Below are 24474 nucleotides of genomic sequence, written 5' to 3'. Positions count from 1 at the left end.
CTTTATCCATTACCCAAACAGGCGTTGGAACCCTTTGCGCTTCCTAAGGTCGATGCTGCTGTATCAGCTGTTACGAAAAGAACACCTATCCCGGAGGTAGGTTCCGCGGCATTGAAGGATGTTCAAGATCGTAAGTTAGAGGTCCACCTCAAAAGGATTTTTGAGGTCTCTGCCCTGGGCTTAAGCGCGGCTATTTGTACTAGTTTTATGCAAAGAGCATGTCTACATTGGGTAAAACAGTCCCAAAAGACTTGAGCTGAGAGAATTGAGGCGCCAGTGGCTTATAGAGCGGATGCTCTATATGATTTGGTTCGTACCTCGTTTTGTATTATGGTGTCTGTGTTTCCGCCAGAAGGTTGTTCTGGCTGCGAAATTGGGCGGTGGATGTTTCATCCACAAGGAGCTTCGCAGGGGGCAGTATTCCATTTATTTTGTGGTCCCAAGGAAGGAGGGGACTCTTCAAGATCTAAAATCAGGCAAAGAGGTGAATGCTGCACTCAAAAGTCCCACGTTTCAGAATGGAAACCCTGAGGTCTGTGGTGGAGGCAGTTCGACAAGGGGAATTTCTAGCCTCCCTAGATTTGATGGAGACCTATCTGCACATCCCCATTCATCGAGCCTCGCAGGGTTTTCTGCAATTCATGATTCTCGGACACCATTTTCAGTTTCAGGCCTTTCCTTTTGGGTTGGCCATGGCGCCACGCACCTTCACCAAGGTGATGGTGGTGGTGGCACTCCGGAAGGAGGGGATTCTAGTGCGTCCGTATCTGGATGACTGGCTTATCAGAGCAAAGTTGGAGGTCCTTTGTCACAGTTGGCTCAAAGGAGTCTCGAACTACTACAGTTGCTCGGTTGGGTCGTAAATGTAGTAAAAAGTTGTCTCTCACCGTCGCAGTCCTTGGAGTATCTGGGGGGCTCATTTCGACACTCTAGTCGGCAAGGTATACCTCTCAGAGGAGCGAGTTCTGAAGCTTCAGGGGCAAATTATCGGTTGTTGCAGTTACAGGTGCCCAAGGTATGGGATTATTTGCAAGTTCTGGGCTCGATGACATCTACTCTGGAATTCGTGGGCCTTTGCTTGCATGAAACCATTACAGAGAGCGCTTTTATCTTGGTGAAGCCCAGTTTCGGAGGAGATTCAGCTTCCGCTGTCGCTCGGGAGAGGCTTTCCTGGTGGCTCCTAACTTCCAATCTGGTCTGGGATGTGGACCTAGAGATCCTGGATTGGGTGGTAGTTCCTACCGATGCCAGTCTGTCTGGTTGGGGAGCAGTATATCAGCATCAGTCAGCTCAGGGTGGCTGGTCCAGGAAAGAGTCTGGTCTATCAACCGACTGGAGACCAGAGTGGTCCACTTAGGCTTGCAGGAGTTTCTCCCGTTGGTGAGAGGCCGATCGGTGAAAGTTCTCTCCGTCAATGCGACTACGGTGGCTTATATCAATTGTCAGGGTGGAACCAGGCATCAAGGAGTAGCCCGGGAGGCACAGGAGTTGATTCATTGGGCAGAGCAACACCTGGAGCACATAGGGGTGTCCCACATTGCCGGGGTCAAAAACATTCAAGCAGATTTCTTGAGTCGGACGGTATTAGATCCAGGCGAGTGGGAGTTGTCTGAGTCAGCGATGCAACTCATTTGTGAATGGTAGGGCACTCCCCATGTAGACCTGATGGCGTCTCGTCGAAATGCCAAAGCGCCTCAGCTTTTCAGTCGGAGGTAAGAGCACAGGGCCGAAGGGATCAATACCCTGGTTCTTCCTTGCCTGAGAGGGGTGCTACTCTCTTTCCTCCCTGGCTGCTCATGGGGAAAAGTATTGCGTCACATAGAAAAGCATCAGGGAGAAGTGGTCTTGGTGGACTGGAGTGCCGGTGCCGTCCGTAGTTCGTGGATCTGATCAATTTGGCTATAGATGGACCGATTCGATTGGGACATCTGGAGGGTCTTCTCTGGCAGAGACCCATATTTTCCGACCAGGCTGCTCGCTTTTGTCTAGCAGCCTGGCTTTTGAGAATCAACGGTTAAGACATAGGGGTTATCCAGAGGTGCTTATTACTACATTGATGCAAGCCAGAAAAAAGTCTATTAATCTTTATCTGCAGGTCTGGAAGGTTTTCGAGACCTGGTGTACCGCCCATGAAGTTTGCCCTCTCAGGTTATCCATCTCTGACATCTTGTCTCTTAGCTCTTTTAAAGTGCAAATAGTGAGTCTAGGTTGTCTTCATAGCAAGATTGATGGCGCATCTATTTTTGCACATCCGGACGTCCTTCGCTTTCTTCGAGGGGCGAAGAATTTGCGTCCCCCACTTCGAAAAGTTTGTCCTTCCTGGAATCTTAATCTTGTCCTCAAGGGTTTATGTGAGGCTCCATTTGAATTGCTCCAGAGAGCAACGTTGAAGGACTTGATTCTAGAGGTGGTGTTTCTGGTGGCCATATGTTCTGCTAGAAGGATTTCTGAATTGCAGGTGCTGTCATGCCGGGATCCATTCCTTCAGAGGATCGTACCTTCTTTTTTGCCAAAAATGGTCTCTGCCTTCCACGTGAATCAGATTGTAGAGCTTCCGGCTTTTCCTAGGCTGGATGCTTCTACTCCTCATGTAAGGGAGTTTAGGTTGTTAGATGTCAGAAGAGTTTTGTTGATTTACCTCAAGGTAATCAATGATTTTAAGAGGTGGAGTGGCCCGAAGAGGGGTTTTCAGGCTTCTAAGGCTACTATTGTTCGTTGGTTACGTGCTCATTCTACACATTCTCAGGCGGCCTCGTGGGCGGAAGCTCAACTAGTTTCTCCCCAAGGGATTTGCAGAGCAGCAACTTGGAAGTCACTACATACTATCGTCTGGATGTGGGCGATACGGGTTCCCCATCTTTTGGCAAAAGTGTTCTGCAAGCAGGACTCTCCAGGTCCCACCCTGACTAGAATTCTGGACTGATCTGGGTACCTATAGGAAAAGGAAAATTGGTTCTTACCTGCTGAATTTCATTCCTGTAGTGCCATGGATCAGTCTAGAACCCGCCCAGTCTATCGAGGGAGAGAGTCGTCCGATTATTCAGTTAGTTTTTTATAGCAGAAAATATTTTGTAACCTTTTTTTAGAAGTTGAGACGTTTTTCAATTTGGTTGTGTTTGGCTTGGGTATAGACAAATACTGAAGAACTGCAGGTGGCACGTGTTGTTAAGTAGCAGTGTCAGTAAAACTTTCTCTGTCTCCATGTGTTGGACGCGAGGCACAACCCAGGAGTCTGGACTGATCCGTGGTACTTCAGGAATGAAAATTAGCAGGTAAGAACCAATTTTCCCTTTCACAGCAGATACATTACAGGGTTCTTCACTTTTCTTGCCAGTCCCTGTGGGGTGTGTTAGGCTCACAGATCCTCTGTCTCCTTTCAGCTAAGCAATCGTCTCTTTGAGGAGTTGGCAATGGATGTCTATGATGAGGTGGACAGGAGGGAGAATGATGCGGGTAAGTGTCTGTCCGTCCTGCTCCCACATCTGCGTTCATCCAGCATCCCATATAAGAAATGGTGCACAAGTCTGCTGCAGTCAAAAGAGGGAAGAAGGTTAAAAATCTGAGGAAAAAGCTGTGATAGGATTCACTGGGCTCATTAGCCATTTCAGCAGGAAACCATGTCCTGGCCCCTGGGACTGTGCACAGACCCTGCAGCCTGGGCCTCCCTCTCCAAGGGGCCTTGTTCTTGTTGGAAGGAGCCTTTGCTCTGTCGTATCCTGGTATGTGTTCATTACTGGTTCATCTTCCTCTGTTCATGGCCTGGCCAAGAAGGAAGAAGCATTGCTGGGGTGAAAACACTAACACCCATAGCTTCTGATGTTACGAGCTCCGGCGTGAGAGGCCCCTATAGGGGAGCGGGTCCTGTGGAAAATGAAAGGGTCCTTGGTCCTGATCTTCCATCAGATTCTACTTTGTTGTGGCCAGGACAGGAGCATAAAGAAAACACTGAGAGTTTCTATAATTTCTCCTTGGTTTTCAGACATTGTCCTCTGCAATTGCACAGATCAATTCCTTCTTCTTATGTAAGCACCTCAACACAGTGTGGAGCAGGGAGCTGCTGCGTGGCTGGAAGGGGACACACTCTAGTTCAGGTTCTGTGTTGGGACTCTTTCTTGGTTCTTGTTCCTGTCTTAACTTTTCTGGCTGTGCATCTCCCATCCTGAACCAAATTGTGGTGAACCTGGAAGATGTAGTAGGCCAGATTGATAAACTTAAGAGTACTAGATCGCCTGCACCGGATGGTATACGCCCCAGGATTCTGAAGGAACTCAAAACTGAACTATTAGACCTATTAGTAAAAATTTGTAACCTATCATTAAAATCATCCATTGTACCTGAAGACTTGGAGGGTGGCCAATGTAACCCCAATATTTAAAAAGGGCTCTAAGGGTGATTCAGGTAACTATAGACCAGTGAGCCTGACTTCGGTGCCGGGAAAAATCATGGAAACTATTCTAAAGATTAAAATCACAGAACATATAGAAAGACATGGTTTAATGGAACACAGTCAGCAAGGGAAGTCTTGCCTCACAAATCTGCTTCATTTTTTGAAGGGGTTAATAAACACGTGGATAAAGGTGAACCGGTAGATGTGGTGTATTTGGATTTTCAGAAGGCGTTCGACAAAGTCCCAAATGAGAGGCTTCTAAGAGAACTAAAAAGTCATGGGATAGGAGGTGATGTCCTTTTGTGGATTGCAAACTCGTTAAAAGACAGGAAACAGAGAGTAAGATTAAATGTTCTGTTTTCACAGTGGAAAAGGGTAAACAGTGGAGTACATCAGTGATCTGTACTAGGACCGGTGCTTTTTAATATACTTATAAATAATCTGGAAAGGGGAATGACGAGTGAGGTGATCAAATTTGCGGATGACACAAAATTATGCAGAGTAGTTAAATCACAAGCAGATTGTGATAAACTGCAAGAAGACCTTGTGAGACTGGAAGATTGTGCTTCCAATTGGCAGATGAAATTTAATTTGGACAAGTGCAAGGTGTTGCATATAGGGAAAAATAACCCTTGCTGTAGTTACATGATAAGTTCCATATTAGGAGCTACCACCCAGGAAAAAGGTCTAGGTGTCATAGTGGATAATACATTGAAATAGTCAGTTCAGTGTGCTGCAGCAGTCAAAAAAGCAAACAGAATGTTAGGAATTATTAAGAAGGGAATGGTGAATAAAACAGAAAATGTTATAATGCCTCTGTATCGCTCCATTGTGAGACTGCATCTTGAGTACTGTGTACAGTTCTGGTCGCTGCATCTCAAAAAAGATGTAGTTGCACTGGAGAAGGTACAGAGAAGGGCAACCAAAATGATAAAGGGGATGGAACAGCAGTGAGGAAAACAGCTATGAGGAAAGGCTAAAGAGATTAGGGCTGTTCAGCTTGGAGAAGAGACGACTGAGGGGGGATATGATAGAGGTCTAGAACAGGTACATGAAGTTAGCAAGTAGCTCATTTAAAATAAATCGTAGAAAATTATTTTTCACTCAACATGTTATTCAGCTGTGGAATTCATTGCCAGAGGATGTGGTTACGGCATTTAAAAAAGGTTTGGATAAGTTCCTAGAGCAGAAGTCCATAAACTGCTATTAATCAATAAGGATTAGTAGCTTGGGATCTAGTCATTTAATGTCTGGGTCCTTGCCAGGTACTTGTGACTTGGATTGGCCGCTGTTGGAAACAGGATGCTGGGCTTGATGGACCCTTGGTCTGACCCAGTATGACATATCTTATGTTCTTATCCAGATGAGTGCTGGGGTACAAGATAAAAGAAGGTTAATATCTGCTGGCTCCATCATCCATTTTCTGCTGTTGATGTGCACGGATAGCTAGAGTGTGCGATTCCTGATCGGTGATGCCAGCACTTGGGGTTAAGGCCATTAGAAGTCACTTGTGAGTACTGCTGGTTACGTTCAGGAATTTGATGTGGGGCCACCCGATGCCCGGGACTCTTATGCAGAGAGAAGCAAACAAAATTGTGACCTCTTAACGGACAGGGGTTTTCTCTTAACTCTCTGTTGGGCCGATACAGTACAGTGCGCTCCAGCGGAGCGCACTGTTAACCCGCATTTGGACGCATGTTTTCGACGTGCTAGCTTTACCCCTTATTCAGTAAGGGATAATAGCGTGCCGAAAACGCGCGTCCAACCCCCCCGAAACTAATAGCGCCCGCAACATGCAAATGCATGTTGATGGCCCTATTAGTTATTCCCACACGATTCAGAAAGTAAAATGTGCAGCCAAGCCGCACATTTTACTTTCAGAAATTAGTGCCTACCCAAAGGTAGGCGTTAATTTCTGCCAGCACCAGGAAAGTGCACAGTTAAGCAGTAAAAACTGCTTTTCTGTGCACCCTCTGACTTAATATCATGGTGATATTAAGTCGGAGGTCCCAAAAGTTACAAATAGTTAAATATTAAAAAAAAATAATTTAAAATGGGCCCGCGGCTCACGGGTTGAAAACAGGACGCTCAATTTTGCCGGCATCCGGTTTCCGAACCCGTGGCTGTCAGCAGGTTTGAGAACTGACGCCGGCAAAATTGAGCGTCGGCTGTCAAACCTGCTGACAGCCGCTGCTCCTGTCCAAAAAGAGGCGCTAGGGACGCGCTAGTGTCCCTAGCACCTCTTTTTACCGCAGGCCCTAATTTAAACAAATTAATTTATTGAATCGCGCGCAAAGGAGAATGGCCTGTGCGCGCGCTGGGAGAACGGGTGCTCTCCCGCGATTTTTACTGTATCGGCCTGTGTGAGAGTAAAGCATACAGTGGCTATGGAAAGGTTTAAGTTTATATTTTTATATACTGTCTTATCTAAATCAGTGTGGCTTACAATAAAATACATTTATAATAATCAAACAAAACAAACATAAGACAAAGCCAAACAATTAATCAACTCATCCCTAATAACCGAGAGAATTGAAGCCCTGCAGTTTGTCCAGCTAAAACAGGTAATATGAAGACACTGACAGAGGGCAGCCAGAGAACAAAAGAATAAAATCCTCTTGTTGAAATGTCTGCTAACAGCAAGGCTTTAACCTGTTTCCTAAATTTTAAATAGCTCGGCTCCACAGATCTGCACTGCCTTCTGAAATGTTCATCTTCTGTTGCCTTATAGCCAGGAAGTAAAAGGCATTAAACCGGCATACGCTCCTTATATCCACACCTCTTACCCAGTGAAAAATAATTCCTGAGTGCCTTACAGAATGAAGGAGAAGTAAAAACATGGAATAGCTTGGTTGGATAAGTGTCCATCCCCTTGTACTTCTGTAGCAATCCTAAATACTTAAAGCTCTGGTGTAACCATTCGCCTTCAAAAGCACCCAGCAAGTGATTCAGCCCCACCTGTGACACCGTGTACACATTCACATGAGGACAGGATAAACCCAGCCGGTCCTGTTTTGCTTTGAAATGCCCTATCCAGCAAGGAGAAGCAAACACCCAACCACATAGATGACATAGACATAGATGTGGGGATGGTATGAAAGAATAGCAAAGTCCTTGAATATCTCTGAGCAGGGTCAAGATGATTATTAAGAAGTGGATGGTAGATGGCACTACCAAGACCCTGCCTAAACCAGGCCATCCCTCCAAACTCAATGACCGAGCAAGGAGGCTGATCGAGGAGGCAACCAAGATGTCAGTGGCAGCTTTGAAAGAGCTAGTCTTCCATGGTTATGTGCCAACATGCCATGAACTCCACAACTTCGGCCTGTATGATGTGGTGGAAAGAGGGAAGCCAGTACTCAAGTCCCCCTTGAATCTCGTTTGCAGTATGCAAAGGAACACAGAGTGAGATACTGTAGCCACATAGAACTTTTTGGCCTGAATGCAAAGCATTATGTTTGGCACAAATCACAGGAGCCATGTTTTATGATTGGGGGTGCCAATCAATACAAATTACTCACCTCTGGCTTTAGCTCAATATTGGAGGTGCTCAAGCACTCACTGCATCTACAGAGCTGGCGCCTATGGCCGCAAACCCAACATAGTGCATCACCCAGAGAACACCATCCCTACTGAGAAGCAAGAAGATGTTTCTCATCTGCAGAGACAGGGCTGCTTCTCAGGACAGAAGGCTGCCCTCTGGGAGGAAGCTGAAACCGTGATGGAAGTTCGCCTTTCAGCACGACAGCACCACCAAGCACACAGCCAGAACGCCACTGGAGTAGCTCAGCCAGAGTCCCAACCTCGGTTTAATCAAAAATCTATGGGCCCGACTTGAAGATTGCTGTCCATCAATGCTCCCCTAGGAGCTTGACCAATTTTGTAAGGAAGAAAGGTGTGATATTGACAAATGTAGGTGTGCAAACACCTATCCCAAGAGTCTCACTTGCACCAAGTATTGACTCGGTGGGGTGGAGACTTATCTAGTTGTTCAGTTTTGTTTTTTTGGCTACATGTATGTATTGCCCCCCCAATAAAACATCTTAGGCCTACGTTGTGGAATATGCTGTGTTGATGAATGGAAAAAGATTCCTTATTTGAATACATGTAGGTCTAACGCACTGACATAGCACAACGTGAAAAATGTTCAGTAGCCACTGTACGCTACCAGAGGGTTCGCTGGTTTCACCAACCTTGCCAGACACTAAGATGTGAGATCATAGCATTGCTAAAGGTCCTTTCCCACCTACGCTGTCCATTGTGGAGCAAAGATTTCTGTTCCACAAGCAGAATCAAAGTTGTAATGAGAGCATTGCCACTATGTGGCTGAACCGTGCTGACTTGTGCAGCCTGCAAATTTGGTAAATTCATAAATAACGTGCTTCGTGACTAGTCAGCAGGCTCGGTGATGTAGCAGCTCAGGGCCGTGTCCTTGGTGAGTCAAATCGGACTCCTGCAATAGTGCAGGAAAAGGCTTTGGCAGCTGGAATGGTGCTGCAGCACGGGAAAGAAATCCGGGTCAAGGTGACCAGCTGCTGGGCAGCTAAACCCAAGGGCCTGTGCTTCCAAACTCACGTGTTTAGCTGCAGACGACAGCATGGATGCTCGATGAGAGGAACCTTGCACCAGCCCAAATTTTTAACGTGGACTTACGTGCCCGTCTACTTTGAAAATTCTCGGGTTGACCTGGTGTACGTGCACACGCCTGCTCCTGAGCAGCTAAAACTCGCTGCATGTACAGTTTCAAACCCTGCCCCCAGGGACCCCATGGACTTCTAAATGCACAGCCCCCTGCCTGATCTTCAAAGCACCGCTTCCACGCACAAAACAGGATCAACATAAACTCTGCAAATCAAGCCCTGTATGCAGATTGAAAGTATTACAAAAAGAAAAGCCACGTTCCCTGTACATACCCGGATCAGTCCAGACTCCTGGGTTATGCCCCCCCTCTAGCAGATGGAGACAGAAGTTTACAAACAAAACTCCGCCTTATCTAGGCTGGTGCCACCTACAGTCTGGCAGTCTTCTTCTGTCTCCTAGCAGGTGGAGAGGGTGCAAAACCTGCAGTCTGAGCTGAGGCCTAGTTTAAAAAAAAAAAAAAAAAAGTGAATGGTTAGGTCTAGTTTGGTTTTTTGGTTTGGTAGAGTTTTCTTGTCGCTGGGACCGCAGTTGTGTGCCTGCAGGTCCGAGCTTGTCTCCTCCCGGGGTGGGGTGAGGTCCCGCAGGGGCCTTTCCTCCGGGGAGTTGAGCGCGCTGAGGGTGGGCTGAGGGCCCTTGCCAGCGTTCCTAGCCTGGGGGTGAAACCGGGGAGCTCGGTTCACTCCCCCCAGGTGGTCCCGGAACCGGAGGCGAACGGTAAAAAAAAAAAAAGTTTTGTTTTTTCTTGCCTGTCTCTCCTTTTTCCCTTTCTCTCCCTGTTCGGGCTCGTTTGCGTGCGGGGGGGGGGGAACGGGAGCGGCGCCGCGGGTGGTGGTCGTTTTGGCTTGCTTTCTGCTCCTTCTCGGGGGAGCATGCCGCGGCGTCTAGTTTGCAGGGCCTGCGGGGTGGCCCGTCGCCTCTCCCGGGACAGCCTTTGTTCCGGCTGTGTCTCGGGCGGCGAGGGCGTTTCGGCGGGACCTGTTTCGGAGCGGCAGCGCCAGCCGGAGGCTTCGGGACGCAAGTCGGGAGCAGTAGGTCCGTTCCCGCGGAGTGCGGGAACGGCCGCCATTTTGGATGCAGCGATTTCGGCGGGAAGATCCGCCATTTTGGGCTCGGCTGGGCCTGGCTGTGCGGCGCCCCCGTCGCCGGGGGGAACGGAGGACGCTCCTCCTGCCCTGTCCCCGCAGCGGAGGGTTTCCGAGGGGGACCAGTCTCCTGCTGTGAGCGATCCGGAGGAGGATCCGGATCGCAGCTCTTCTGACTCCTTTTCTTCGGAATTTGTGCTTGTTATGCATAAGGCTTTTAAAGCGAGCAGGCAGGCCAGAAAAAGATCGCGGGGAGCGCCGGATTCGGTTCGGGGGCCGGAGCCTAAACGGCGCGCCAGGTCCCTCCCGGTCTCGGATCCCCCGGGGGGAGCACGCCTGCTCCGTTTGGGGGCTCCGCGGGGGGATGCCGAGACGGAGTCTGAATCCGGGGATCCGGAGGAGCCGGATCCACAATTGCAACCGTGTGGCGTTGACGGGGAAGGGGATCAGGGAGCTAGTGGGTCGAGTGGTCTCCACGCGACGGATGGCGATGACCCCAAGGTGGTGCGTTTGTTTAGGCGCGACGAATTAGCGCCGCTGATTCCGGCAATCCTCGGAGAGTTGGCGATAGACTTGCCACGACCGGAGTCGCGCCTAGGACGCACAGACCCCGTGGTGTTGGGGCTGAGGGGACCACCGACGGCTTTTCCATTGCATTTTTCGGCGTCCGATTTGCTTTTTAAGGAGTGGGACACTCCTGATTTGGGGTTGAAGGTGGCTAAGGCCATGGATAAGCTTTATCCCCTGACGGAGGACGCGCTCGAGCTCCTTAAGATTCCGAAACTTGATTCTGCGGTGGCGGCGGTCACCAAGAGGACCACCATCCCGGTAACGGGAGGGACGGCACTCAAGGATTTGCAGGATCGTAAGCTGGAGGTACAGCTTAAGAAAATTTTTGAAGTCTCCGCGCTTGGTGTAAAGGCAGCGATCTGTAGCGGTTTCTCCCTCCGTGCGGGGCTCAGGTGGGCCCAGCAGCTTTCTGCTAACGAAGGTCTGTCGCAGGAGGAAGCGCTGCAGGCGACTCGTCTGGAGGCGGTGATTGCCTACAGCGCGGATGCCTTTCATGATTTGCTCCGTTCTTCGGCACGGGCGATGGTCTCTGCGGTATCGGCTCGGCGTTTGTTGTGGCTCCGCCATTGGGCGGCGGACGTTTCGTCGAAGGCTCGTTTAGGCTCACTGCCATTTAAGGGGAAATTACTTTTTGGTAAGGAGCTGGAGGATTTGATTGAGTCTTTGGGCGAGAACAAGATCCATCGGTTGCCGGAGGACAGGCCGCGTCGGGGGACGCCGGCCACGCGGGGTAGATTCCGTGGGGGTCGTAGGCCCCGTAATGCGCGAGGGTCGGTCTCCTCTTTTCGCCACAATGCGGCTAGGCAGCAGTCGTACACGCAGTCCTTTCGCGGGCGCCGGTTTGGTAGACCCGGGACTGGGTCCGGAACCCCGGGCGGGAAGCTGCCACAATGATGGGCTGCCGGCCCACTCTCTGGTGCCGCTGATCGGCGGCAGGTTGACGCAGTTTGCCAGGGAGTGGGCCAAGATCACGTCGGATCAGTGGGTGCTGGATGTGATAAATCGCGGCTACGCGTTAGATTTTGCACGGCGGCCCCCGCCTTGTTTCATGGTGTCGCCATGCAGGTTTTCAGAGAAGCGGCTGGCATTACGGGGCACAATCCGACATCTGTTAGCCCTGGGCGCGATCGTACCCGTTCCGTTCCACGAGCTGCGCAGCGGCAGGTATTCAATTTACTTTCTGGTACCAAAGAAAGAGGGCACATTTCGTCCGATTCTCGACCTCAAGGGTGTCAACAGGTGCTTGCGGATCCCCAGGTTTCGCATGGAGACGCTACGGTCGGTCATCGCGTCCGTGAGACAAGGAGAGTTTCTCGCGTCTCTGGATCTCACGGAGGCGTATCTCCACATCGGGATCTGCGCGGATCACCAACGCTACTTTCGATTCGCGGTGTTGGGGCAGCACTTCCAGTTTCAAGCACTACCATTCGGGCTAGCGACAGCCCCGCGGACCTTTACAAAGATCATGGTGGTGGTGGCTGCTCATCTTCGCAAGGAGGGGTGTCTGGTTCATCCGTATCTGGACGATTGGTTGATTCGGGCGAAGTCCGAGCGTCTCTGTCGTTTGGCGGTTCAACGAGTGATCGAGTTGTTGCAGAGCCTCGGCTGGGTGATCAATCGAGGCAAGAGTCGGCTAGAACCGTCGCAATCCCTGGAGTTTTTGGGGGCTTTGTTCGACACGCGACAGGGCATGGTTTATCTGACGCAAGAGCGCAGAATCAAATTGCAGGGGCAAGCCAGGCAGTTGTTGGCCAAGCCCATGCCGGTCGTCTGGGACTATCTACAGATGGTAGGGTCTATGACGTCCACGCGGGAATTGGTTTCTTGGGCGTTCGCGCATATGCGACTGTTGCAATTAGCCTTACTCTCCCGCTGGAACCCGGTGTCGGAACAGTTTCATCTGCCGTTGCCGCTGCCACATTCGGCCCGTTCCAGCATGGCCTGGTGGCTCTGTCACAACAACTTGACCAAGGGCATTTCGCTGGCTCTGCCCTCGTGGACGGTGGTCACCACGGATGCCAGTCTGTACGGCTGGGGCGCGGTGTGCCTCCGGAGTTCGGTGCAGGGCACATGGTCCCCGACGGAGGCGGCGTGGTCCATCAATCGGTTGGAGACCAGGGCAGTGAGGTTCGCCCTGAGGGAGTTCCTGCCGTTGGTTCGCGGCCAGGCGGTCAGGATTCTGTCGGACAATGCGACAACGGTGGCGTACATCAACCGGCAGGGCGGCACCAGAAGTTTGCCGGTGGCCGCCGAGGCGAGGCAGTTGATGGCTTGGGCCGAGCGGCATCTGCAATGCATCGCGGCGTCGCATATTGCGGGCGTGGAAAACGTTCAGGCGGACTTTCTGAGTCGCCATCGGCTGGATCCAGGCGAATGGGAACTCGCGGACGTAGCGTTTCGGAGCATTTGCGCCAGGTGGGGAACACCTGTGCTAGACCTGATGGCGACGTTCAAGAATGCCAAAGCGCCGCGGTTTTTTGCCCGTCGCCGGGAGACGGGGGCAGAAGGGGTCGACGCCCTCGCGTTGCCTTGGCCGACAGGGGTGCTCCTCTATGTCTTTCCCCCGTGGCCCCTCATCGGTCGGACGCTGAGGCGCATCGAACTTCACCCGTCGCCCGTGATTCTAGTCGCACCCGAGTGGCCGCGGCGGCCGTGGTTCGCGGATCTTCAGAACTTGGCGCTGGGGCCTCCCCTGCGGTTTCCGTATGTGCCGGACCTGCTACATCAGGGTCCCGTTTGTTTCGACCAGGTCGAATGCTTTTGTCTAGCGGCATGGCTTTTGAGAGGCGTAGGTTGAAGAAACAGGGTTATTCTGATGCGGTGGTCACGACGCTGTTACGGTCGCGCAAGTCTTCCACGTCTCTGGCGTATGTGCGAGTATGGACGGTCTTTGAGACGTGGTGCCTGGCTCAGGCTATTCGGCCTACGCGGGCTTCGGTGCTGGAGGTGTTGCTTTTCCTCCAGGATGGTTTGGCGAAAGGCTTGTCTTGCAGTTCGCTTAGGGTGCAAGTGGCGGCACTTGCCTTGTTGCGCGGACAGGTCCACGGGGTGACATTGTCTGTGCACCCGGACGTCGTTCGTTTCCTCCGGGGAGCTAAGCAATTGCGTCCTCCGTTCCGTTCTCCGTGTCCTTCGTGGAGTTTGAATCTGGTTCTGAAGGCATTATGTTCCGCTCCCTTCGAGCCTACCCGCGGAGCTACAGTGAAAGACTTGACGCTGAAGGTCGTTTTTCTCGTGGCTGTGGCGTCGGCGAGGAGGGTGTCGGAGCTTCAAGCCTTGTCTTGTCGGGAACCTTTCTTAAGGATTACGGATTCGGGGGTGTCGCTTCGTACGGTGCCTTCCTTCTTGCCTAAGGTGGTGTCTGCTTTTCATCTCAACCAGACGGTGGAGTTGCCTGCGTTTTCTGATGCTGATAAGTCGCTTCCAAATTATCGAGATTTGTGGCGGCTAGACGTGAGGAGAGCCCTTTTATGTTATCTAGAGGTGACGAACCCCTTTCGGAGGTCGGATCATCTTTTTGTCTTGTGGGGCGGTCCTCGACGCGGTCAGGCGGCTTCCAAGACTACCATTGCTCGCTGGTTAAAGGAGGCCATTGGTTCCGCATATCTGCTGCAGGGCAAGTCTGTTCCGATGGGGCTTAAGGCTCATTCTACGCGTTCGCAGGCTGCCTCCTGGGCGGAGTGCAGTCAGGTTTCGGCGGAAGACATTTGTAGAGCGGCGACCTGGAAGTCGTTGCATACCTTTGCTCGTCATTATCGCCTTGATGTGCGCGCACCGGGTACCGGCGGTTTCGGGGCAGGGGTGCTCAGAGCGGGACTCTCCGGATCCCACCCTAGTTAAGGTAGCTCTGGTACATCCCAGGAGTCTGGACTGATCCGGGTACGTACAGGGAAAAGAAAATTAGGTCTTACCTTAGTTAATTTTCGTTCCTGTAGTACCATGGATCAGTCCAGAATCCCGCCCGTCGAGTCTACTGTTCGGTTTGTGAGTCCGGTCTGGGGACGGTATGGTTTCTTTCTGTCCATTCTGTCTCTGTTGTCTCTTTTCTTTGTTATCGATGGCTCTGGTTCTGGTCCCATTTGGGGGATAGTTGAGCTGTTACTTTGGTTGTTAGGTTCCTGTATATAGTTCATTTGTGGTGATTTTGGGGGCTTCATCTGCTTTGACATTAAGTAAGACTGCCAGACTGTAGGTGGCACCAGCCTAGATTTATTTATTTATTTATTTATTTAAGGATTTTTATATACCGGGGTCCGTAAGAAACATCACCTCGGTTTACATTCAAACATTAATTCAGCAAAGAGCTTTACAATATAACATAATAACTGTATGAATATAAGACTAATTATAACTTTGTAAAAAAAAAAAAAAAAAGGAGTTTTGTTTGTAAACTTCTGTCTCCATCTGCTAGAGGGGGGGCATAACCCAGGAGTCTGGACTGATCCGTGGTACTACAGGAACGAAAATTAACTAAGGTAAGACCTAATTTTCTTTTGAAGAAGCTTGCAGTGCTGAGAGGTGGAAGAGGGGGGTCAACAAAGACCCCAGCTCACAAATATGCTCGACCCAGCGACGAGTGGTGAGATTGGGAAGCAATAACCCCAGCCAGGCTGTATGGAGCAGGGCCTGGCAGGATTCGGAAGGGCTGATGACGGCCCATATCCCTCTAATAGTCCACAGCAGTAGCTGAGGTGACCTGAGAGCGGCTGCTCTTCGGGTCCAACTTTGTTTTCACTGACACGAATCACGTTATTTTCCGTTGCCTTTTGAACCGGTTCCCAGTTAAAGCAGCAGCGTCTGTGACACTGCAGAACAAGTCTAGAATGTTTTCAGCTTTCTTCCTCCCTCTAAGATTATGCCTGCCTCCTCCACCCCTCCCCCCCCAACAAAAAATACTTCAATTCATATATTTTTCTCACTTTTGGAAGAAAGGGTAAGAGAACACCACCTACTCCCAACATTTCTGCTTCCTGTGCTCACTCCTTGCTACTTCAGATGCCCCATCATGGTGTCAGGCTGGCCGGCTGATGGCAATCAGCACAGCAGCATCCTGATTTTGACCTGTAGAAATGATGGATAAGTACTGTAGCAGGACTTTTCCAAAATCCGCAGCAATTAAATCCGGATCCAAATCCGGAAGGAATGTGTTTGATGTCTGTGCCTGGAATAAGTTTGGTAGGGAGTTCTGAGCTGTAGCTGTTTGCTAGAAGCCCTGGGGCTGGATTTCAGCTGCTCATAATCAAGAGACTCGCTGCGGCTGTCATAAGTTGTATTGGACCGGAATAAGAATTATCCAAAGACTTAGGAGTACAGGAGCTTTCTAGACCATTTAGGCTTCCTAAGACCGGGTTTGTAAGAGGCTGACTGATCGTGACCGGCCAGTTGTTTGACAGCTCGGCAGCTTTAAGTAAACTCTCTCTCTCTCTCTCTCTCTCTCTCTCTCTCTCTCTCTCTCTCTCTCTCTTAGGACAGGCAGGCAGCTCGGCTCCCTGGGAAATGTTTCCTCCTCTTTCTCCCTCCTCCTCTAGTTCCCTCCCTCATTCCTTACTGCAGCCTTGGCCCTCCACGTCCACCCTGCTGTGGGAGAGCTGAGCACCATTAGCGGGTGTGATGCCTCTTCTCTGAAGACAGACTCTCGCTTGCCTCTCCTTTCCCTGTTGCTTCTCTTCGGACCTTGCAGATTATTGTGGTAGTTTTGGAGATACAGGAAATCCAGTCCGGTGAGTTGGCAGAAAGCGGACTCTTGCCCTGAGCAGCAGAGTCTAGGGAGCAGTCTGATCACCGCGTTAGGATGGTGACAGACGGGAAGGGTCACTGTAGGTTGGCCTTTCAGATCCTGGACTAGAGGGGCTTTTTGTTTATGTTCAGCAGGAGGGGGCTCGTGCTAAAACAGGAGTTACATTTTAGCAGGGTAGAAACCAGTGGTACCGTGGGATGCAAATCGAGCAGAAATAAAAAGAAAATATATAAAAGCGTGCTCAATGAAGGAACGTGCTAAAAAAGGTACGTTAACCTGAAAATCCGCACTAATATAGAAAAGTGCTCTAAAAACAGGAGCAGGGCAGGGGGTGAAAGTTAGGTATGTGACCAAAATAGCCTTGCATGCAAGATTGCTGCTCTGCAACCCAACTTGACCATGCGTGTGAGACTGCGTCCATTTGAACAAGGCATGTCTGGTTAAATTAGAGAGTAAGCTCCCTGGGGTAAGCACCTACAGGTGAACAATAAGCACTTTTTTTTCCCTTTTTTTTTTCTTTTTGGTGCTGTGCATCCCGACTAAGGCACAGAAGAGTGCAAAATGCATGGCTGTACTTGCCCACACCAGAGTGCTTACTCTTTCATTTCACTTGGCATGTCTTGCCAAAATGGTGTGCCCAAGTCTGGAAGCAATCTGGCGTGTAAGGCCATTGTGCCAAAGTGCCAGTGCATATTGTGTAGCTGTAGGTGCCTGCCCCAGGGAGCTTACACTTTTTGATTTTACTTGCCACGCCTTGTCACAATGGGGCAGGCACCTACAGCTGAACAGTACGTACTGGCACCGTGGCACAATGGAATTGCATTAAAGACTGGCAGTGTCCACTGTCTCCCCTACACTGTGAGGGGGGGGTGTGTCTTCTGCACATTGGCCATGTTTTAGCCCTGTTCTCCCCTCCCTCCCTCCCCACCCAGTGTGTGTGTGCTCACATGCGCTGGGGCGAGATACTGTGGTGCGTGGTGTTGGGGGAGGAGGGGATGGTCGGTTGGGGACAATTGAATTTGCTTCAGCACTCGTGTTTTTGGTGGCCATGGTATTCTATTGCTGTGCCCATGGGGGGGTAGTGTTATCTCTTTCTAACACTCTGGGCACAGCAGTACAACACCATGGGCCACCAGGAAAGCGAGTGTACTCCACCTCAGACTCAGGAGTTTAAATTTCCAGCGTAAGCTCTTGGGGAAGGCACCAGTTCAGCTATTCAGGAAAAGCAAGAAAATCCGTGACGCGTGCCCTCCTCAGAAAGCTTACGCTGGAAATTTAAACTCCTGAGTCTGAGGTGGAGTAAACTCGCGTTTCTGGTGGAGGAGGTTATTCTATTGCTATGCCCAGTGTGGTAGAAGCAGATAGATACTACCATGCCGGGCAAAGCAATGGTATAACCTGGCCACCAGAAATGTGAATTAAATCTTACTCCGGCTCTGACCCAGGAAGAAAATTGGCAGTGTTAAGAAAATGCACCTTAAACTGTCTACTCTTTTTTACCGCCCCTCCCTGCATTGGTGGAGAACAGCTAATGCCGCCTTTTACATGCACCAGCACTAATGTCAGCGCTGCATTTTACTCCTGTTCTGGTGCACGTCTTTGCATTAAAACCCTGGTTAAATAACAGGTTTAACTTCAGAAAAACGCAGGCTGAAAGAGGAGTAAAAACCTGTGCTAACATTGGTGCCCTTTATTACAGCCACCCCTTTCTGTCTCTCCTTTCAACAGTTCATCAAATCTTTGCCCTGTAACTTATGAAAAGGATCTCTTTAAAAATGTTTTACAAAGAAATAAAAAAAGGATTCCTTGTGACGAGGTGAGGAGATGGGATCGGCTGGGAGCTGTGAGGTGGGGCAGACTGGACAGACCTAATGCTCTTTCTCTGCTGCCATATTCCATGACAGGGGTAGAAACGGGGGGAAAGCATTGCAAGCAACTTGCCCTTCACTCTTCCAAGAGCAGAGAGAGAGAGGTCAAAACAAAAGGTGAATAAAGGAAGCATGACCTAGTGACAATTGCAGGATAGAGGGTAGCCGCGTTGGTACCATCTCGCTGGGTTGGTGATGACTGGGCAGTGACCTGCAGGGCTAGGGAGGCCTAGAAAGCCAGAAGTTCATGCAACAGCTTCACTAGGTTTGGTGGCTGTGTAGAGTAAGACAGGAGGGCAACATGATGGGGGGGGGGGGGGGGTTGTCTTGCTGTTGGATTAAATATGGGAACCTGCATGTTCAGCCAGCTGGGATGTATCCTTAGCAGTGTGGATGGGAATAACTGGGCAGGCTGGATAGGGAGTGATATCCTGCAGGCACTCAGGTATCTACGGCTGGCAGCTGGGATGTATCCTTAGCAGTGTGAGCAGGAATAACTGGGCAGGCTGGATAGGGAGTGATATCCTACAGGCACTCAGGTTTCTATGGCTGGCAGCTGGGATGTATCCTTAGCAGTGTGGATGGGAATAACTGGGCAGGCTGGATAGGGAGTGATATCCTACAGGCGCTCAGGTTTCTATGGCTGGCAGCTGGGATGTATCCTTAGCAGTGTGGATGGGAATAACTGGGCAGGCTGGATAGGGAGTGATATCCTGCAGGCACTCAGGTATCTACGGCTGGCAGCTGGGATGTATCCTTAGCAGTGTGAGCAGGAATAACTGGGCAGGCTGGATAGGGAGTGATATCCTACAGGCACTCAGGTTTCTATGGCTGGCAGCTGGGATGTATCCTTAGCAGTGTGGATGGGAATAACTGGGCAGGCTGGATAGGGAGTGATATCCTACAGGCGCTCAGGTTTCTATGGCTGGCAGCTGGGATGTATCCTTAGCAGTGTGGATGGGAATAACTGGGCAGGCTGGATAGGGAGTGATATCCTACAGGCACTCAGGTTTCTATGGCTGGCAGCTGGGATGTATCCTTAGCAGTGTGGATGGGAATAACTGGGAAGACTGGATAGGGAGTGATATCCTACGGGCACTCAGGTTTCTATGGCTGGCAGCCGGGATGTATCCTTAGCAGTGTGGATGGGAATAACTGGGCAGGCTGGAAAGGGAGTGATATCCTGCAGGCACTCAGGTTTCTATGGCTGGCAGCTGGGATGTATCCTTAGCAGTGTGAGCAGGAATAACTGGGCAGGCTGGATAGGGAGTGATATCCTACAGGCACTCAGGTTTCTATTGCTGGCAGCTGGGATGTATCCTTAGCAGTGTGGATGGGAATAACTGGGAAGACTGGATAGGGAGTGATATCCTACGGGCACTCAGGTTTCTATGGCTGGCAGCTGGGATGTATCCTTAGCAGTGTGGATGGGAATAACTGGGAAGACTGGATAGGGAGTGATATCCTACGGGCACTCAGGTTTCTATGGCTGGCAGCTGGGATGTATCCTTAGCAGTGTGGATGGGAATAACTGGGAAGACTGGATAGGGAGTGATATCCTACGGGCACTCAGGTTTCTATGGCTGGCAGCTGGGATGTATCCTTAGCAGTGTGGATGGGAATAACTGGGCAGGCTGGAAAGGGAGTGATATCCTACAGGCACTCATTAATATCCTTGAAGGATATTAATGAAACAGGAGAGTTAGGGCATCCCAACAGAGAGGCTTCAATAAAAGCAAACATAGAACATGTGCCTATATGTAAAAAATCACCAAAGCTAATGATTTCCAAATTATCCCTAACAACTGAAAACAGGTTGTTAATACAAACAAAAAACACACTTTGAAATGTCTGTATGCCAATGCCAGAAGTCTAAGAAGTAAGATGGGAGAGTTAGAGTGTATAGCAGAAAATGATGAGATTGACATAATTGGCATCACAGAGACTTGTTGGAAGGAGGATAACCATGGGACAGTGCTATATCAGGGTACAAATTATATCGCAATGATAGAACATAAGAACATGCCATACTGGGTCAGACCAAGGGTCCATCAAGCCCAGCATCCTGTTTCCAACAGTGGCCAATCCAGGCCATAAGACCCTGGCAAGTACCCAAAAACTAAGTCTATTCCATGTTTCCGTTGCTAGTAATAGCGGTGGTTATTATCTAAGTCAACTTAATTAATAGCAGGTAATGGACTTCTCCTCCAAGAACTTATCCAATCCTTTTTTAAACACAGCTATACTAACTGCACTAACCACATCTTCTGGCAACAAATTCCAGAGTTTAATTGTGCGTTGAGTGAAAAAGAACTTTCTCAGATTAGTTTTAAATGTGCCACATGCTAACTTCATGGAGTGCCCCCTAGCCTTTCTATTATCCAAAAGAGTAAAAAACCGATTTACATCTACCCGTTCTAGACCTCTCATGATTTTAAACACCTCTATCATATCCCCCCTCAGCCGTCTCTTCTCCAAGCTGAAAAGTCCTAACCTCTTTAGTCTTTCCTCATAGGGAAGCTGTTCCATTCTCTTTATCATTTTGGTCACCCTTCTCTGTACCTTCTCCATCGCAATTATATCTTTTTTGAGATGCGGCGACCAGAATTGTACACGGTATTCAAGGTGTGGTCTCACCATGGAGCGATACAGAGGCATAATGACATTTTCCGTTTTATTCACCATTCCCTTTCTAATAATTCCCAACATTCTGTTTGCTTTTTTGACTGCTGCAGCACATTGAACCGATGATTTCAATGTGTTATCCACTATGATGCCTAGATCTCTTTCTTGAGTTGTAGCACCTAATATGGAACCTAACATTGTGTAACTGTAGCATGGGTTATTTTTCCCTATATGCATTACCTTGCACTTGTCCACATTAAATTTCATCTGCCATTTTGATGCCCAATTTTCCAGCCTCACAAGATCTTCCTGCAATTTATCACAATCTGCTTGTGATTTAACTACTCTGAACAATTTTGTATCATCTGCAAATTTGATTACCTCACTTGTCGTATTTCTTTCCAGATCATTTATAAATATATTGAAAAGTAAGGGTCACAATACAGATCCCTGAGGCACTCCACTGCCCACACACATTTAATCCTACTCTCTGTTTCCTGTCTTTTAGCCAGTTTGTAATCCACGAAAGGACATCGCCACCTATCCCATGACTTTTTATTTTTCCTAGAGACCTCTCATGAGGGACTTTGTCAAACGCCTTCTGAAAATCCAAGTATACTACATCTACCGGTTCACCTTTATCCACATGTTTATTAACTCCTTCAAAAAAGTGAAGCAGATTTGTGAGGCAAGACTTGCCCTGGGTAAAGCCATGCTGACTTTGTTCCATTAAACCATGTCTTTCTATATGTTCTGTGATTTTGATGTTTAGAATACTTTCCACTATTTTTCCTTGCACTGAAGTCAGGCTAACCGTTCTGTAGTTTCCCGGATCGCCCCTGGAGCCCTTTTTAAATATTGGGGTTACATTAGCTATCCTCCAGTCTTCAGGTACAATGAATGATTTTAATGATAGGTTACACATTTTTACTAATAGGTCTGAAATTTCATTTTTTAGTTCCTTCAGAACTCTGGGGTGTATACCCATCCGGTCCAGGTGATTTACTACTCTTCAGTTTGTCAATCAGGTCTACCACATCTTCTAGGTTCACCGTGATTTGATTCAGTCCATCTGAATCATTACCCATGAAAACCTTCTCCATTACGGGTACCTCCCCAACATCCTCTTCAGTAAACACCAAAGAAAAGAAATCATTTAGTCTTTCCACGATGGCCTTATCTTCTCTAAGTGCCCCTTTAACCCCTCGATCATCTAACGGTCCAACTGACTCCCTCACAGGCTTTCTGCTTCGGATATATTTAAAAAAGTTTTACTGTGAGTTTTTTGCCTCTACAGCCAACTTCTTTTCAAATTCTCTCTTAGCCTGTCTTATCAATGTCTTACATTTAACTTGCCAACGTTTATGCATTATCCTATTTTCTTCTGTTTGATCCTTCTTCCAATTTTTGAATGACAATCTTTTGGCTAAAATAGCTTCTTTCACCTCCCCTTTTAGGGAGGATCAACTTGATGGGGTATGGAACTTTATGTCCGGGAGGGTATAGAGTCCAATAGGATAAAATTCATACAAGAGACTAAATGCTCAGTAGAATCTATATGGGTAGAAATCCCATGTGTGTTGGGTAAGAATATGGTGATAGGAGTATACTACCATCCACCTGGACAAAATGGTCATACAGATGATGAAATGCTAAGAGAAATCAGGGAAGCTAACCAATTTGGCAGTGCAATAATAATGGGAGATTTCAATTACCCGGGATCACTGGTGCAGGAAAAGAGGTATGATTCCATGAAAAATTTTTAAAGCATTTTTATTTAGAAAGTTCAAAAGTCCTTACTGTGGCGACTCCATACAAAATAACAAACAGGAGTAACAGGTCCCCCGACACGGTCCGTGTTTCGCGGAAGCTGCATCGGGAGGGACCGGATGACATTCAAAGTCTAGAAATACAACAAACATAATCAAACATGGAAGCACAAACAGGCTGCTACAAGAAATTATTATTACAGTGGATAAGAGATCGTCTCGTACACACACTTTTACCACCTGAGCAACCCCGTTCACATATTGATGGTGGTCATAACCCTTGTGGTCGGTGCACAATGTGCAAACACACTGAGTCTTTGACAATGTTTAAACACCCGAGGTCTGGACGTGAGTTCAGATTACACCACCAATCTGATTGTTGCACAAAGGGTGTTGTTTATGTCATCTTTTGCCCCTGCTCTCTGCTATACGTGGGGAAGACCTCACGAATGATCAAAACGCGCATTATCGAACACTGCTCGAATATTAGATCATCCAGATTGGATGAGCCGTTGGTCACGCATTGGATCCAGGCCGGACACTCCATCGCTGACCTCTCCTTCCTGGTACTAGAGGTGGTTTCGCCGCCCCCACGAGGTGGAGATTTTCTAAGCATTCTTGGTCGGAGAGAGCAGCGGTGGATCTTTACTCTTAATTCGGTCTCCCCCCACGGTCTTAACAAAGACATTGAATGGTATCAGTTTTATTAGAGCATTATTGGACTCTCAGGATTACAGGTGTCAGTTGGTTATTTACTGCATTCGGGGATCGCGCTTCTCTGTTCTTTGCTTTTTAGAGGTTTATTATAAGTGGTGGGCGCCTTCTTTTTTAGTATTGTAAAGTTTTGGAGTCATTGTTCGATCAGGCTACAGGTGTTTTGCCTGTCATTCCCGGCGTCTCGCTGTCATTCACAGCGTCTCGCGAGAATGACCTTTTCGCGCCAAATTACTCTTTAAATATCTCCCTACTACAGAGGGCGCTTGCGCTCCTGATGACTGTTTAAAGGTAAGCCCTTATCCACTGTAATAATAATTTCTTGTAGCAGCCTGTTTGTGCTTCCATGTTTGATTATGTTTGTTGTATTTCTAGACTTTGAATGTCATCCGGTCCCTCCCGATGCAGCTTCCGCGAAACACGGACCGTGTCGGGGGACCTGTTACTCCTGTTTGTTATTTTGTATGGAGTCGCCACAGTAAGGACTTTTGAACTTTCTAAATAAAAATGCTTTAAAAATTTTTCATGGAATCATACCTCTTTTCCTGCACCAGTGATCCCGGATACTTGCTTATGTGCAAGGTTTGCTTCTGTTATTATTGGAGATTTCAATTACCCCAATATTGACTGGGTAAATGTAACATCAGGACTTGCTAGAGACATAAAGTTCCTGGATGTAATAAATGACTGCTTCATTTAGCAATTGGTTCAGGAACCAACAAGAGAGGGAGCTATTTTAGATTTAATTCTTAGTGGAACGCAGGATTTGGTAAGAGAGGTAATGGAGGTGGGGCCATTTGGCAACAGTGATCATAACATGATCAAATTTAAACTAATAACTGGAAGGGGGACAATAAGTAAATCTACAGCTCTAACACTAAATTTTCAAAACGGAAACGTTGATTTAGGAGGGAGGAGAAGCAACCTAGTGGTTAGAGCAGTGGGCTATGAACGAGAAGACCAGGGTTCGAGTCTTGCTGTCACTCCTTGTGACCTTGGGCAGATCTTCAGGTACAAACTTAGATTGTAAGCCCTCTGGGGATAGGGAAATACCTACAGTACCTGAATATAATCCACTTTG

At 48.7% G+C, this 24474-nt stretch overlaps 1 protein-coding gene across 7 annotated transcripts in view; it reads left to right on the top strand.

Moving 5' to 3' along the window:
- GIT1 (GIT ArfGAP 1) overlaps window positions 1-24474 on the top strand; it is a 103533-nt gene that overhangs the window by 42407 nt on the left and 36652 nt on the right. For all 7 annotated transcript variants that reach the window (XM_029611189.1, XM_029611184.1, XM_029611190.1 and 4 more), the window contains one exon: window positions 3381-3453. In XM_029611189.1, the coding sequence (XP_029467049.1) occupies window positions 3381-3453 (73 nt within the window). The remainder of the gene's footprint in view (window positions 1-3380; window positions 3454-24474) is intronic.

The sequence above is a fragment of the Rhinatrema bivittatum genome, chromosome 8 (assembly GCF_901001135.1).
Source record: "Rhinatrema bivittatum chromosome 8, aRhiBiv1.1, whole genome shotgun sequence".
Classification (NCBI taxonomy): domain Eukaryota; kingdom Metazoa; phylum Chordata; class Amphibia; order Gymnophiona; family Rhinatrematidae; genus Rhinatrema; species Rhinatrema bivittatum.
The sequence above is the reverse complement of the archived record's forward strand: the minus strand, read 5'-3'. Positions and strand labels throughout refer to the sequence as shown.